This window comes from Lontra canadensis, unplaced genomic scaffold, assembly GCF_010015895.1.
Source record: "Lontra canadensis isolate GAN:19392208 unplaced genomic scaffold, GSC_riverotter_1.0 scaffold39, whole genome shotgun sequence".
Lineage (NCBI taxonomy): Eukaryota > Metazoa > Chordata > Mammalia > Carnivora > Mustelidae > Lontra > Lontra canadensis.
In genome coordinates this window covers 13,829,280-13,844,125 of record NW_022631033.1, presented here as the reverse complement: position 1 = coordinate 13,844,125, position 14,846 = coordinate 13,829,280, and the positions used below count along the sequence as shown (strand labels likewise).

The 14,846-nt window shown below is 47.2% G+C and overlaps 1 protein-coding gene across 5 annotated transcripts in view; it reads right to left on the bottom strand.

Moving 5' to 3' along the window:
* Positions 1 to 14,846, bottom strand: part of WWC2 (WW and C2 domain containing 2) — a 202,057-nt gene that overhangs the window by 55,141 nt on the left and 132,070 nt on the right. For all 5 annotated transcript variants that reach the window (XM_032869861.1, XM_032869862.1, XM_032869865.1 and 2 more), the window contains exons 7-11: positions 14,063 to 14,209; positions 12,947 to 13,020; positions 9,275 to 9,517; positions 3,638 to 3,727; positions 1,974 to 2,593 (exon numbers count right to left, since the gene is read on the bottom strand). In XM_032869861.1, the coding sequence (XP_032725752.1) occupies positions 1,974 to 2,593; positions 3,638 to 3,727; positions 9,275 to 9,517; positions 12,947 to 13,020; positions 14,063 to 14,209 (1,174 nt within the window). The remainder of the gene's footprint in view (positions 1 to 1,973; positions 2,594 to 3,637; positions 3,728 to 9,274; positions 9,518 to 12,946; positions 13,021 to 14,062; positions 14,210 to 14,846) is intronic.

Genomic DNA, 14,846 nt, shown 5'->3' with positions numbered 1-14,846 from the left:
TAGCAGCTTTCTAATACAAGATGCGTTTGAAAGGTAAGAACTCTCTCCTGGAAGCTTTGGCGATGCTGCGTTCTTGGAGCAGACCCAGAGGCAGGAGCAAGGCTAGAGTCGGGCAAAGAGGCCCACAGACCCAGGTGGGGTCGGACCCTGGGCAATTCTTGCACTGGTCTCCCGGTTCTCTGGCAGCCAGCCTCACGGACCAGCCCCTCCAAACTGACTGAGTGTTGAGAATGGGTCGCTGGGGAACATTCCAAATACACAAAGAGTGAAAACAGCTTTGACATGCTCAAGAGCCTTCAAGTCCAAAGCACAGAAGTGTGGCACAGAAAACAAGCCACTTTCTTTTCTTGCTTCTTCTTGTGCACTTTCATGTCAGCAGCCTGTGGTAGGAACCGGGCTCAGCACCGTCCATATTGTTTAACCGCACGCGGTAGCACTAATTACATGAACAGAGTACTCAGGAACAGAATGCTGAGTGCCAGGCCCAGTCAGAGGCTGTCGCTGTGCCCTGGCATCCATTCTCCCAGTCCCTTGCGAGGAAGGGCCTTTATCATCACCACTCTGCAGGTGAGAAACAACAAAGCGGAGGGCCTGGGTAACGTGCTTGTGCTCGCTAGAACCAGAGGATGCAGGCGCGGCTGGCTCCAGGGGCGGAAAGCACCGCCCGGCCCCCCACACTGCATCCTTCCTGGAGGGCAGAAGGGAGGCCCCACTGCTGGCTTCCGCTCGCCTGGAATCACTAAGAAAAGCCACCCGTCTGCTCATTTTCTCTGACGTCAATGAGGTCGTTGACACATCACTTGCAGCTGTGGCCCCTTCCAGGCAGTGCCACACAAACCACACAGATGTCCCCTGTGCCCTCCAGGCTGCCGGCAGGAGGGGTTTCGGCCTCCAGGATCGGAAATCACACACACGTGCTGGGTTTGTCTCTCTCTTTAAACATTGAAACTGGCCAATGAGTTAAGACTTAGAATTCTCCAGCCCAGAGATAGAAAATAAGGAGGCTTCTCAAAGCAGCAGAAAAGTACTTTTGAAGAGGCCTGGCTTCTTCTGCGTCATGGACACAGTGATGTGCATAGATCTGAACGGGGCTCTTGGGGACCCGAACTGGGGCTTTTAGCTCATGCTGCGTTTCAGGCTAGCTCCAGGGCAGACCACGGTCCTCGGGCCACAACGGTGGTTATCAGCCAACAAGGGTACCATCCTGTTCTTTACAACCATCTCTAATATACTGAGAGCTTCCGCCTTGCAAAGGGAAACAGATATTGAAGTAAAACAAAACAAAACTAAACAAAAACCGAAAAATGAAAACTGGTCCTCTGTTTCTGTCTCTGCATACGAAGGCAGCAGCGAGGGCGCGAGAGGCGGCACACTTTCCTGGGCTGCAACTAGCAAAGCGGCCAGCAGATGGCAGGCTAACACTACCACATCGGAACCCGCTCTCCCCCAAATTCACTTCGGGAAGAAAGGGAGAGAGGGGCACGAAACAAAAATTGTATTTATACAGAATTCCCTGAGCAATCTAAACATTGAACCCTGATACTAATTAACTGCTATGCTAATTGCCTTGGTTTTAATCTGTTTTAGGCCGACTTTTAAAAGAAAGCCCTCTTCTTTCGCCTTGCTATTTCAGAGCCCGAATCTATTTGGCGGTGTGAAGTGTGTTCACAAGACGTGTCCCCAGCCAGCTGCCACCGTCCAAAGGGTTTCTGGACAATAGGACAGATACTTCGTGATTAAATCTATTAAGCAAGGAAGGCGACTTTTATTTGATAAAGAAAAAATGTCTAGTCTAGGTATATCAGTAAAAACTCCTTCTCAAATGAAGCCGAGAGAGAGAGAAAAAGAGAGAGAGAGAGAAGGGTGGCGGGTGGGGGGGGGCCAAAATTTGTTTCCATGGAAAAAGCAGCCCTCCCACCATTCTTCTTAAAATAACTAAGGGGGAGGAGCCGGAAGCAAAGGTCTCCGCTCACCTGCAGTTCCTTCATACAAGGGCTCCCGGGCACATTCCCCGAGGTCCTTATCCTCCGCGAGAGGCTGGGACACTCCTCCTGAATGAGAATCCAGCAAGATCTGACTTTCGCCGAGGCTGAGGTCTGCAAAATGGCCACTCAATTCACAGTCTTCAAAGTCAGCAGTGAACCGATGGAGAGGGACATCGTGAGCAGACATGGGGAACGTGCCTTCTAGGACCAAGGGAGAGCCGGGAGGGGACAGGGAGGAGAGGGAGGACCGTGAGGACAGGGACGTCACAGACTTGGGGGCCTCAGTCCGTGGGGGTGTGTGGCCTGCGGCCGTGGCTGCCACCCCGCAGGGACCGCTCTGGCCGGGCTGGCTGGGGGACCTGACCACTTCGTTTTCATGGATGGTGGTGATGGGTCCGGAAGGAATGTAGCCGCCTTTCTCCTGCAGAAGGAGGTCCAGTTTGCACTGGTAATCCGCGTCTGTCTGGTCGCTCTGACTGGTGTAATAGAGCTCTCCGGAACTGAGGGAGCTGAGCGAGCCCCTGCTGGAGGTGTTCAGAGACCCCCGGCTGGAGGCCAGGGAGCCCAGGCTGCTCCCAGACGACATGGATAGGGTGCTGGCCGAGAGGCTGAGGAGAGAGGGGCCCTCGCTGTGAAAACTGGTATGACACAGAAACCCAAGCGCGATGCCCACCGCCTCCTCCGCATCCCAGAAGGAAGGAACCCAGTGGCGCCAAACAGCATAATGACGGGGGGGGGGGGGGGGGACGGAAAAATAACCCGTTATTATGATATTACCTATTGCCATGCTGACTCACGAACACTTTCAACCTGGCTCTCTATACAGCAACTCTGTTCTGACTAAAGATCGAGTCCCCTTTGCAAAAACCAAAGCCAAGAAAGTAATGAACACCTACCGACAAATCTACCTGCACAGAGAGCCCGCAGCAAGTAGGCGATGTAATAATAGGGAAGGGGAAAACAGTGTATATGGTACTGAGTGCTAATGCAATTATTTTGGTTAAAGAATAAAGCTTTGAAACTTGTCAGAGAACAAAGGCAAGCTGATGCACACAGGTTTCACACAGGCCCGTCTCCCTCGGGGCGTGTGTGCTGAAGGAGTGAACACGTAGCTATTTTAAGGCAAATCTTTCCTCCCCCTCCCTTTTTAAAAGAAAGGGTGATCTGAAGAAATGTGTCATTTCCTAAGTATGTCTTCACAGCTAAAATATATAAACTATATCTTCTTCCCACAGTATCTTCTGCCTATGACTTTGGGGTTTGTGGGGGGAAAAAAATCTATGCAACTTTAAATTTGATCATCCAAGTTTTAATTTTATTAGCATAACTATTTTATTTACTTTTTAAAAAAATATTTTATTTATTTATTTGAGAGAGAGAAAGACTGAGAGATCACAGAGGCAGAGGGAGAAGCAGACTCCCCGTCGAGCAGGGAGCCCAATGTGGGACTCGATCCCGGGACCCTGGGACCATGACCTGAGCTGAAGGCAGAGGCATAACTGACTGAGCCACCCAGGTGTCCCAATTTTATTCACTTTCTAATAGTTGAACATAAAGGGAAAAGTAACCCAGAATGAACCAAAACATGCCTGAATGTAGTCAAGAAAGTGTAGTCAAGAAAAACCTTTCCCTCAAGAACCAAGCAGGCTTACCTTTTAAGTTGTGAATGCAAACAAGTAGTTAATTTAGTACTTTCTTCAAGTTTCTGTAGGAGCTCTTTCCTTCGCTCTTCCAATTTCAATCTAGAAAAAAGAAACAGAAATGAATTTATTTCCACGTAATTACAATAAAACAGAAACTAAAGGAAAAGATTCTTATTATACAGACATCATGTACCATGAGGGGAAAACCCAAATGAATGGACAGGAGAGAAAACAGAGCCACCGACAAGAGGCAAAGTGGGCCAACCGTCCACGGCCACGCTTAGCGAAGAGGGAGATCTCTTCCGACTCAACGTTACTGAGAATCTAAAAAATTCCAGTATTCTAAAATTTTCTTAAATGTTTTTTTTTTTTTAAATTATGTTACGTCAGTCACCATATAGTACATGTTCTGTGATTCACAGTTTGTGTATAACACCCAAAGACTTGTGCTCTCATGAGGCATGCAAAGACAGCCAGGAGGAAAATCACAAACCACTAAGAAAGATCACAAAATCCTTCCACAGGCCTGGGATTTGGCCTAAAGTTACTAAAACACTTGACAGGTGTAACAGAGAACCATGAAAGACTGTCCTAAAGTGCTGGAATTGACAAAGACCGTTCCCAACTGATAGTGACAAAAATTCTAATCTTACTTTGATGAGAATTTCAGCAATTAAGAAACAAATTAGTCCATATTGCCAGTGTGAACTCATTTGGGCTTAACGGTTTCAACAAGGAAAAGAAACAAAAGTGATTTCCCTTCCTACCCTATAGCACATCTCATTGTCTGCACCAATGATCACGAAATTTCATCCACATTCAACCGACCAAGGTTTTAAAAAATGTGGAGTGTTGGGGCACTGTGTATGTGAGTAAATCATTTAAAAATATATCAAGCATACAGTCTATGTCACCCGTCTTTGGACATCCCTGGAATGAGCCTGTCCAGAGCGGTCAAGGACCACAGAACGGGACCGAGAAGACCACTGTGGTTTCTGGATCTCCTGCTACTAATTGTGTGTCCCTAAACGAGTCACTTAGTCAAGGGGTCCCAGCTTTCTCATCTGCAAATTGGCGATTAAAATCCTACTGTGTCTGTCTGCTAAGGCTGTTACAGGGATCAAATGCAGTGATGTATGTAAAAGTGCTCTACAGACATCAAAACAAACCTTCCTTGTTCAAAGCCTCAGCATGCCTTGCAAGGTGGGCATATAAAAATTAGCTATTTTTCTTTGGAGAAAAATAAAATTTCCCTAATTTCTAACCCCTTTGAAATGTGTTTTAGGCAGTAAGGAAACATGCCCATATTTTATTTATAGCTACCTACCCTTTGAAGTGTCACCAACACAATTTCATTATATGGTAAAATTTAAAAAAAAAAAAAAGCAATTCTTGTCATTTTGTTTAGTACTTCAAAGCATGATAAATTCTTAATTCCCAGCTTTCAAAGGTGTATTTTGGAAAGGAGTAGACGGTCCCTATTTTTTTAATCTCTTAAATATAAACAAAAACTCAACATGGAAAAAAATTAATACAACTGAGATGAACTAAATTAGAAGGTAAAGATCTGGAGAAAGGCCCCAAATCCACTAAAATCCATGTCTTCTGAAACAGGAGAAACATTTTTGAAGTGAGTTCTAAAACGGAATACTGCACTAACAAATGAAGGCTTTTCTGGTGTGTTAAGGAGGCTTCAATAAGACATTAGTGTGTTTCATGCTGAAATTTAAAATCCAAAGCTTTCCCTGTCTTCGTCCCAAGTGATGGTCCCCATTCTGGCCTCCTCAGGCCCACTGCTAAGCCCCTCTATGGCTTTGAGCTGCCGAGCCTGCTTTCATGTTCTTGTTGGTGTGCTCCCCAGTTAGACCTGAAGCTCCTGGAAAGCACCAGCTCTTTCTCCCTCTTCTGCCTGGGCTGCCTGAAGAGCCTGGAGCCCCTCCCAGCACACCCTCAGGGCCGGTGGTCAGTGTTTCCAGATAACGCCTGCCTTGGGAGAAGCACAATGAAGGCACTCAGGAGCCCTCCAGTGGGGTGGCCATCTTCGATCGGGTGCCCCATTCTTCCATCTCTGACGGAATCACGGAAGCCGGAAGTCTTCCTCAGATTCCGGGTGTCCTTTGTAGGAAGAATCCTGCCCTCACCAATGTCCCCCTGACCAGGGATTACAAGAAACTGCTGATATCAGCCCCTTTGAGAGGGTGCGTCCCTGTCTCTCCAAGCCCTTCTCCACGGTGAGAAAGGATCTTCTCAACCTGGCCCCTAGAAGATTACTTTCCTCCTGGTCCTACTGACCCACACTATCCATTCATCTGCGCTTCGCAAGACAAGGGCAGCGTCTTCACACTGTCCTCTCTCTGCCCTTGTGCCCTGAGAGAAGCACCTGCCTGGTCTCTCCCGAGGAAGACCACCCAGAATGTTCTACCTAGGGAAAATGTCATGTCATCTATAGAAGTAAGAAGTGCCTTTTCCATTTAAAAAATGACACTCATACCCCCAACCTACTTGCTTTAAAATTTTTTCAGAATCAGAGACAGAAACATTCACATAATTAAGAAACAATTAAGACATGCTGGCAGACAGACAAAGCTCTCAAGCAAGAGAATACGGAGCTGTGAGAATATGAATCTGAGAAAATATGGAGCAACGTTACGATCTTATTAGCTACAGTGTTCTGCAGCACAGAAGTTTTGGAATTTCAACGGCTGTATGGCAAGGACACGGAAGATGTGTAAAAATGTGTAAAGCAGATATTTTTAATTTGAGAGCGACTCGTGCTTGCTGATGGTCCCTCATGGTGAGCAACTCCCTCTCCCCAAAGCGCTTTATGACCCATGGTGGGGGCTTCGTCACCGCATTTGAGCGCTTGGCCCGGGTGCAGGGCAGTGCTGGTGGCACACACGGCTGGGGGCATCTGGGGTCAGGTGAGCTCGGCCCCGCAGAGACCACCTTGTGGCACTGACTCAGACTCTTGCCCGAGGCCACCCCTGGAATCAAGAGAAGCCCGCCACGTCAATGGCAAATGGGACCCATTTGGGAGGATGCAGAAGTGCTCTGTCTGGCAGCTGAGTAGGAGCCAAGAGGAAACGTAAGGATTTAGAACTGGCAAAGCACGATTTGTTTTATGATGAAACGAGGCTTTACACGGTGAATCGTATTTCCCAGAAGCCTCTCCCGACACCACCTGCTTTAGCCCGGGACGCAGGCTGTGTACAGGGGCACTCACTTGTCTTCTGAGCACCCCATTTCAGTTCACTAGTAACAATAAATGGAAGAGAAACACTGTATGTGCACGAGGGGGGAGGAAATAATGATCAAGAAAAGGTAAGAGAGTACGGGGGACAGAGGGCAAAGTCAAACCACTGACAACAGCCACCCAGCCCAAAGCCACGCCGTCTGTGTGTACCCAGCAAATACAGGACACGGTGCTCCCTTCGGCTGGCGGCTCTGCTTCTGGATGCATGAGATGCTGGGCCATCCTGCATCCACGGAGAGCAGCGAGAAAATCAAGTTGCTCAAGCAAGAAAGCATTCGTCCCCTCAAGCTTATATGACAACATAATGACGGGATTTGGCTTCCGGCCACCAACCAACACATGACAGATATAAAACACAACTGTACACACGTCCCTTTTTGCCAACAGCCAATTGTGGGAGACAGGGCCATGCAGGTATCGGAAGTTAGAGGGATTTTCAAACTGCTTCCTTATTCCCCATCTGACACAAACCCCACGGTTTGTCTGGATCTAAGTATACAATTATTTTATGTAAGTATTTCACAGCTCCTCTTCCCAAAGGGCTCAAACGCACTCTTTCTGCTGGAATTTGGACAGTTATTACATGTACTATGCACAAGCCAAGGTATAAAACCCAGAACCTAGGCACTTAGGAACAAACTGTATTTTTAATGTTACTTCACCAGTCATTTTCAAAGCTCTAGCCCTAATAAAAAAGACAAACAGGACATCACACCCATAAAAGCTGGTTAAAACGAACACACACAGGGCGCCTGGGTGGCTCAGTGGGTTAAAGCCTCTGCGTTTGGCTCAGGCCATGATCCCAGGGTCCTAGGATCGAGCCCCACATTGGGCTCTCTGCTCAGCAGGGAGCCTGCTCCCCCCACCCCTCTCTGCTCACTTCTCTGCCTACTTGTGATCTCTGTCTGTCAAATAAATAAATAAAACCTTTAAAAAACAAAACAAAACAAACAAAAACGAACACACACTTGTCTTCTCACTCCCAGAACAAATCTAAAGGCTGCTTCCAGGCCCTTCCCAGGTTCACACACCACAGAGAACGGCAGAGAGGCGCTCAGCGCATTCCGCACATCTGATGGGAACACTTAGTGTGACACTGGACGCTAATGCCCTTGCTGCTTCATACGTGGGCCACAAAAAAGCTACTCGTTTCATCCTATTTACTGGCGATTCGCAAACTTTCATCCTACAAACTGAAGATCTATAATCACAGACGGGACATCGAGGTAACTCAGGAAAGCAATAGAATTCTGCCCTCTCTCCCTTACTTTTTGCTCCTCTGGTCTCTGTGGGGTGGATCGTCCCCCGCCAGCCTCGCTCACGCCTGCTGTGAGGGTGAACCTTCAGTCGGCACCACCAGAAATGACCAGCAACATCCGAGGTCTTTCCTCCTACTGCTCCCCCCACCACACTTCCAAGATTCTGATATCATGTAGACACACAGCCCTCCACGTCCACAGAGGACATGGAATTCGAAGGCCAGAAGCCAAGAAGTTAAAAAAAAAAAATCAATTGGATTATGGGTGGGTGGTTTAAACTTACTTCCAGGTCATCTGAAATGATACGGATATGACCTTCCTTCCTGTCCTCCTAGGACAGGCAGTGCACCTGGATTGCTGGCCGATAGAACAGAAGGCTGTGCGGGGTTCTGAGCGGCCTCACGGGCTGTGGCTGGAACAGGGGTGGGGCCGTACCCGCCAGTGAGGCTGGGACCCGGGGCTCCCTCGCCCATGCCTCAGCAGCAAACACCCACACGTTCCCCTGCCTGACCCTGCAGCTGATCCGCTTACAGAACCGGATTTTCTCAGATTCCGTGATCCTTTCGCACCTTCCCCCGGAAAGATCAGAAAACCACGACGGGTGTTTTCCTTTACATTTTCACCTGCCTCGCAGGAGGGGCTCAACTGACAAACACAATCCCAGTAAACATTCTGTGGCCTGTTAAGATATCAAAGGGAGCAAGCTGTCTTTCCCTTGTGAAACGAAAAGCAATAAACTTTTGCATTCTTGTGAGTCATAAACCCCCGAGTAGGAAGCTGCCGCCGCTGTAACAGTCCAGATAATGTTTCTTATCAGAGTGCGATAGTTTATAGCCATTGTTATCAGACTCTGTCCGTGATGGACTGCATTCCTGGTTTTATGTCAACATTCCTTACTTGTTCAACACCTGTCACGGGCATTTTCGCGTTCCTAACCGACAGAAGAACGGGGACCGCAGCCTGGACCGGGGGGCGGGGGCCTTACTGCCCTATGGAGAGAAAGTCCCTTGGGGTCGGGGCTCCATCCACCAAGAAGAGATGCGATGGAGGTTTCCAGAGACCCAGGGCACCGGGCGCCTAGCCCAGGTGCGCACACGGTCTGCCGCGTCCTTGTCCCCAGGGAGGAGAACAAACCTCTCGGCCAGGGCCCGGCTCGGGGGACCCCGCACGGACAGCAGCTCCTCCTCCAGCCGCTGCCTCTCGGCCTCCAGGCGCTCCAGCTCGTCGCGGGAGCGCTTCTGCGGGGTGACAAACTGCAGCTCCTTCAGAAGCTCCTCCTTCTCGTGGATCAGCATCAGCTTCTCCTTCTCGATGTCCAGTGCTCCGGGCCACGTCTCGCTGTCCAGTTTCGACAGTTCGATTTTTAGGTTGGCCATACTAAAAATAAAGCAGTGAGAGAGGGGGGTGCAGGCTTAGAACTCTCCCGAAAGGGAGAACACAAAGCAGGCTAAGTTGGGGGGTGCGGGCTGGAGGCTTGCTGTCCTGACTTTCCACAGAGGCCGGGGAAGAGGAGCAACCCCGTCCGTCCTCCAGGCCCTGGGCCTCACTCAACACCTGGCTCTCGTCGGCTGCCTTTTCCTCACCTTTCCGACAGCTGCAAGCACCAGCCTATCTGAGAAAAGAGTGAAGGTCAACGTACACTGAAGCTTAAAAGCCAGGGAGCTCTGGGAGCTGCGGGTGCTGCCCCGATGTGTGACCACCTGTGCAGGGTGACAGGAGGGACATCTGGAGGGCTTCCGTTAAAAAAAAAAAAAAAAAGAAGGTAAATGCTGTCTGAAGGGACATTATTATAGATTTTTGTTCCTCTGGGTAAAGACGCTGTCCCCCAGTAAAATGGTAGTCCCGGGGTGGGATGGGCAGCAACTGGGATATCAGCCAGTCAGGGAAGGATGAGGGGAGACGAGACAGCAGTGGCTTGGCCAACCAGTATTAAACCAAGTCAATCCAGCAGGTTCCACGTGGCCAAGGAAAAGGGAGCAGCCCTGCCCTCCCTGACCTCCTCCACCCAAACCCTCCTTCAGTGAGCTGTGCGGTGTGAAATCAGTGTCTACACTGCTTATTGAGTGCTCACTGACCAGCCCCGTAGACGTGACTACACGGACCGGGGCGTCTTCCATCCGGCACTCGGTGCACCCTCCCCGGTGTGGACGGACAGCTAAGGCAGCCCCAGCGGAGTGATAGCCAGTGCTGGAGCACGGGGGACAGGGATGGGAGGAGGAGAAGGAAAATCCAGCGGAGGCAAACATCACTGGTTTCGTAGTTTTGCCTGACCTCAGATTACACCATGCCTCAAGCTAAGCGGTCAAGTTAGCTTCTGACAGAATGAGAACGTTCTGACATCCCCAAGATCAACCGACTTGCTCTGGGGGCACCGTGAGGACTATCGGGAGGGTTCACAAGGCAAATCATGAACACAGCTGATGTTGGCACAGGGAATCTAGATGCCTACATAGAAAAAAAAAAAAGTTGAATGATCCCTGCGGATACTGTTACAGCACATACCAGAATACGAAAAACAGAAAGAGGGCATTTTATTTTTCTTTTTTAATGGAAGAAGTTGTAGAAAGGAGGAAAAAGGTAAGCAAAATAATGTCATCAGGACAAAGATGGAAGTATATCTACATTCTTGCGCCATAGTTTCTCGTTTGAGTTAAAGAAAAAAGACCGTCCTCTCTCACCAGCACTGCATGTACAACATGCTTCTGATGTCCACCCCAGCGCCCGCTCTCATGGCAGAGGTAACATCAACCATTCTTCAGCCAGAACCACAAAACTACACACAACTGTCTCAATGTGCTAGAAAATTAATCATCGAAATGCTAAATAAGCATGATATTATTAGCTTCGTTAAGCACATAAAATGAAGGCTGGGAGAGAAAACAAGTTTCAGGGAAACACAGCCCGCCTCTTAGAACTGAGGAAGAAAAGCATTTGCAACACATGCATGAACGCCTGAGGTTTCCCTTCTCATCAGCATTGCTAGTAACTTTAAAAAAAACCCCAAATGAGAATGGGACAGCAAAGCAACCAAATGGGAAAGAACCCATGTCTTGAGCTTTGATGCGATTGTATTAAGAACTGAACCGGGAGCGACAACATAATGAAGGGAAGAGAGGTATCTATTACTTGCGGGATCGGGTGTTAGGTGGGTCTTGGGTTTTATTTGGAAAGGGTACACCAGATCTGGGGACCAAAATATGATGAAGATTTCCAGGTGCACCTAGGAAGAGAAACGCTGTGTAAGCTTCAGATGGAAAAAGCCGTTCACAGCCAGACGAAAGCAAAAGCTCCAGCTGGTCCTAACTGGTCCAAGGGAGGTCAAGTTGAGCCCCAAAGAACAAAGAACCCAGGGGCACGAGGCCTGGTTCTCCAAAATTAACTGAGTTCCGGCCATTCTCCTTCAAAATGCCAGGCAGAGATGCTGGGCTTTATTTACAGCAGAACCCAGGAGCTGTGGCTGCGGCTGGTTGGTATGCTCACAGACAGAGGACCACAAACAGTACCCACCAGAGGTTTCCACATCACTGGGCCACAAAACCACAAGGAATCCTCAATCCTTGGTGGTGAGCAAGGCATTAGCTAGGGCTCTGAGAAGAAGCCAATACAGTATACACAATTCTTGCATAATCTACCTAGGAAAACTTACAGGCATTGAAATTAACTGAGTGAAATGCTCTTCAGAGAAACCAAGTGACTTGCTCAAGCACACGTGGTTAGTAATTTGTAGAACAAAGCTTATGGGTTTTGTTCTTTTTTTCAGTCATCAAAGAACCAAGTAATATTAGTAAGAAAGCTACAAAGAGGCAAATATCGTATTTAGGCAAATCAAATAATTGCTTTGTTAAAGCCAGATAACCTCCAAGAACTTCAGCTAACTACTTTTAAATAATCCGTATCACCAATGACAATGGATAATACTTCATTATCTATCTGATGGTCCTGTGATAGCAAACTCTGACCTTCTAGCAGGTTCTCAGCTGAGCCTTCCATGCTCTCAAGGAGGAACATGGTAACCTTCTCTGTCGCCTACAGGGTGGTAGTACAGTTTTTTTCCCTAAATAATAAATCATTTATTTCTTCCTAAATAATAAATCAAAGCATTTTTAAACTCTAAAAAGGAAAATAATGAAATCAAATAGAATAGCATGACCCTCTCCCTCAGAATGAGCAAGGTGTCCCTATTATGAAAACAAGTTGAGCCTGACTGCTGGATGAGGAGGGAGAAGTCTCCTGAGCCTTCCCCAAGCAGAGTTACAAAGTGAGAAGAAGAAAGCACAGGGTTCCAAGGGTCTAGAGGATAAACGAGGGACAAAGGAATCTCTTCCCCTTTGCCCTGAAGTCAGTTGCCAGAACAGATATCTCAGGATCTTCAAGGAGGTTGGCGGGAACTCTTCCCTCAAAGCAAAGGAATTACAGCTATTTACCTAGAGGTCCTCGGCCGCTGTCAAGTCCTGTACCGGAGCCACTGTGCCACGATTCTACCTGAGAAACCGATCTTCGCACTTCTACTTGGGAATAAGTACTGGACAAGTTCTAAGCTTCTTTCTTCCAGAAGAGAAGAGAAGGGGCAACGTCATGCGCACGCTTCTCACTAATTCTCCCTGTCCTTCAGTTGTGGGGGGAAACAGAGAGCAGAGAGGGTGGTCTGCAACCCTTACGTCTAAAAACCCTCAAGAGTAACCTTGGTAAGAAGGCGTTGGGGAACACCCAGCAGATGTCACTGTAGGAATAAAGATTAATTCTGGGAAGGAAAACACTGTTTGTGCCCGATGACCACTGAACACGGAAGAGCTCCCCTTTTGTTACCTTCTTTTGGCTTCTTCATACTGTAGGCTCAGCCTGACCTTTTCAGCTAAATTTGATCTACTTCTCACTCCGATCTGGTAAATAAACAAAAGGGAAAAAAAGTCAATTAACTCTGCTAATGAATGAAGGTAAACTGCTTTTGTTTCTAGAAGGCACAAGTAATTGGAAAACTAAAGAAGATGGTCTTGAAATTGGGAACACCAGTTTTAAAAGGCACTTACTTTCTAGTCTCAGTAGGGGCAAAACATTTCTTTTTAATTCAAGCTTGTCTGTTTTTCAAAGACCCTTTGAACATCATTTTCTCCACACATTCAATTCAAGATAAAAAGTATTATGTCAATGTTTCTGGTATCTCAGAGTTTACGGAGGGTGTACAGGTCAATAAAATATATGAACTGAAACTAATTTCCTTGCCTCCGTGAGCTCAAATTCCATCATCTAGCTTCTAAATGCAAAAACCATAAACTAAATAACTGCAAAAACTCATATTTCAAACAGGTAAGTCTTATTGTTGATCTCTACCTGTTTCATTTTCATAGCAGAGAATTCAAGGAAGTAAAAGAGAACACAAAAATAGCAGTGAATGAACTAGAAAAGTAAGTATCCGATGAATGGCATCCCAAAGAGAATGCAAAAACAGTTAACAGGAGTCAAGCCACGGCAAGTATCTTCAAATCCTGGGCATAAACCGCAATTCAAAGTTTTAATATAAATAACCTTTGATCTACAAAAAAATTTTTCTAAGGCGTATTTTTTTTGTTTCTCATTAGCCTCAATGTTTAATTGAAAAGATTCTAAATTTTGAAGATCTTAAATGTAATAGGAAAAACTTAAATTCTCATGCATCTCTACCCTTTCAACAACATCTCCGAATAAATACAGTCTGAGAAAATTTGAACCAAGCCGTTCACATGAACAGATCCTGATCCGCTCGGCACCCAGACAGAAAAGGTAAGACTCTGGGTTTTTAAAAGCAATCTAGGAGGCAGAAACATTGAATCCACACAGCTGTGAGGCAAACTACCTCGCTAGCTCCTGTCCCACTTGCCACCCATCCAGTACTTCAGGCTCATCAAAGACAGTGCTAGGGCCAACCCTTCCCTACAGATAACTTACGTCTCCAGAAATGCTTGTCTGTGACCCGGCGTCAAGGGTCTGTCTGGAGAGAGATAAATTCGAGTTCACGGGACTGGATCTCAGGTCTGGCTCGGATGTGCCAATGCTCTGATCCAAGTGGAACCGCTCCTGCAGCTTAGCCAGACTCTGTTCAGGAAACACAAAGTCCAACCTAGAGCTTAACACTTAAGACGCAGAACCTGGCCAGCGGGTCAACTCAAATTGAGAGACGCAATCTCAATAGAAAAAAACGACTTTATTTTAACAGGTACTTATCACTTTAAATTACTGAATAAATAAGATGAGACTATCATTTTGCACAAATACATGTGTGACTCTGGAAGTATGTGAGATAATCATAAACAGGTTATCTTACCTTCCCCAAGACAGCCCGGGAATTATTCCTGCTGCGCGTAATGGCATCTTTATACGTGATACATGAATTTCTTGTTTTTAAAATTTCATTGAAAAGAGCTCTATTTTAAAAAGACTCATTTTCACTTCTCATTTCATACAGCAGGAATTATGGAAATACGGACTACCTACAATGCAATCTCATTGCAGATACAGCAAGAAAACTTCCTCTCCAGCAGACTCCTGGAATGATGCCTTTTGCACATCTGGATGGAACCCAAGGGATTATTGGCTCCCACTACCGTCAGAGATGAGGAGACCGAGGGCCAGGAGTCCCAGTCCTGGTGGCTGATCCAAGCTTGCTGTTACACCCACACTTAGTAAACTGAGCTTACTTTAACTAGAGGACGTGAGCAAAGGACAGTGTTAA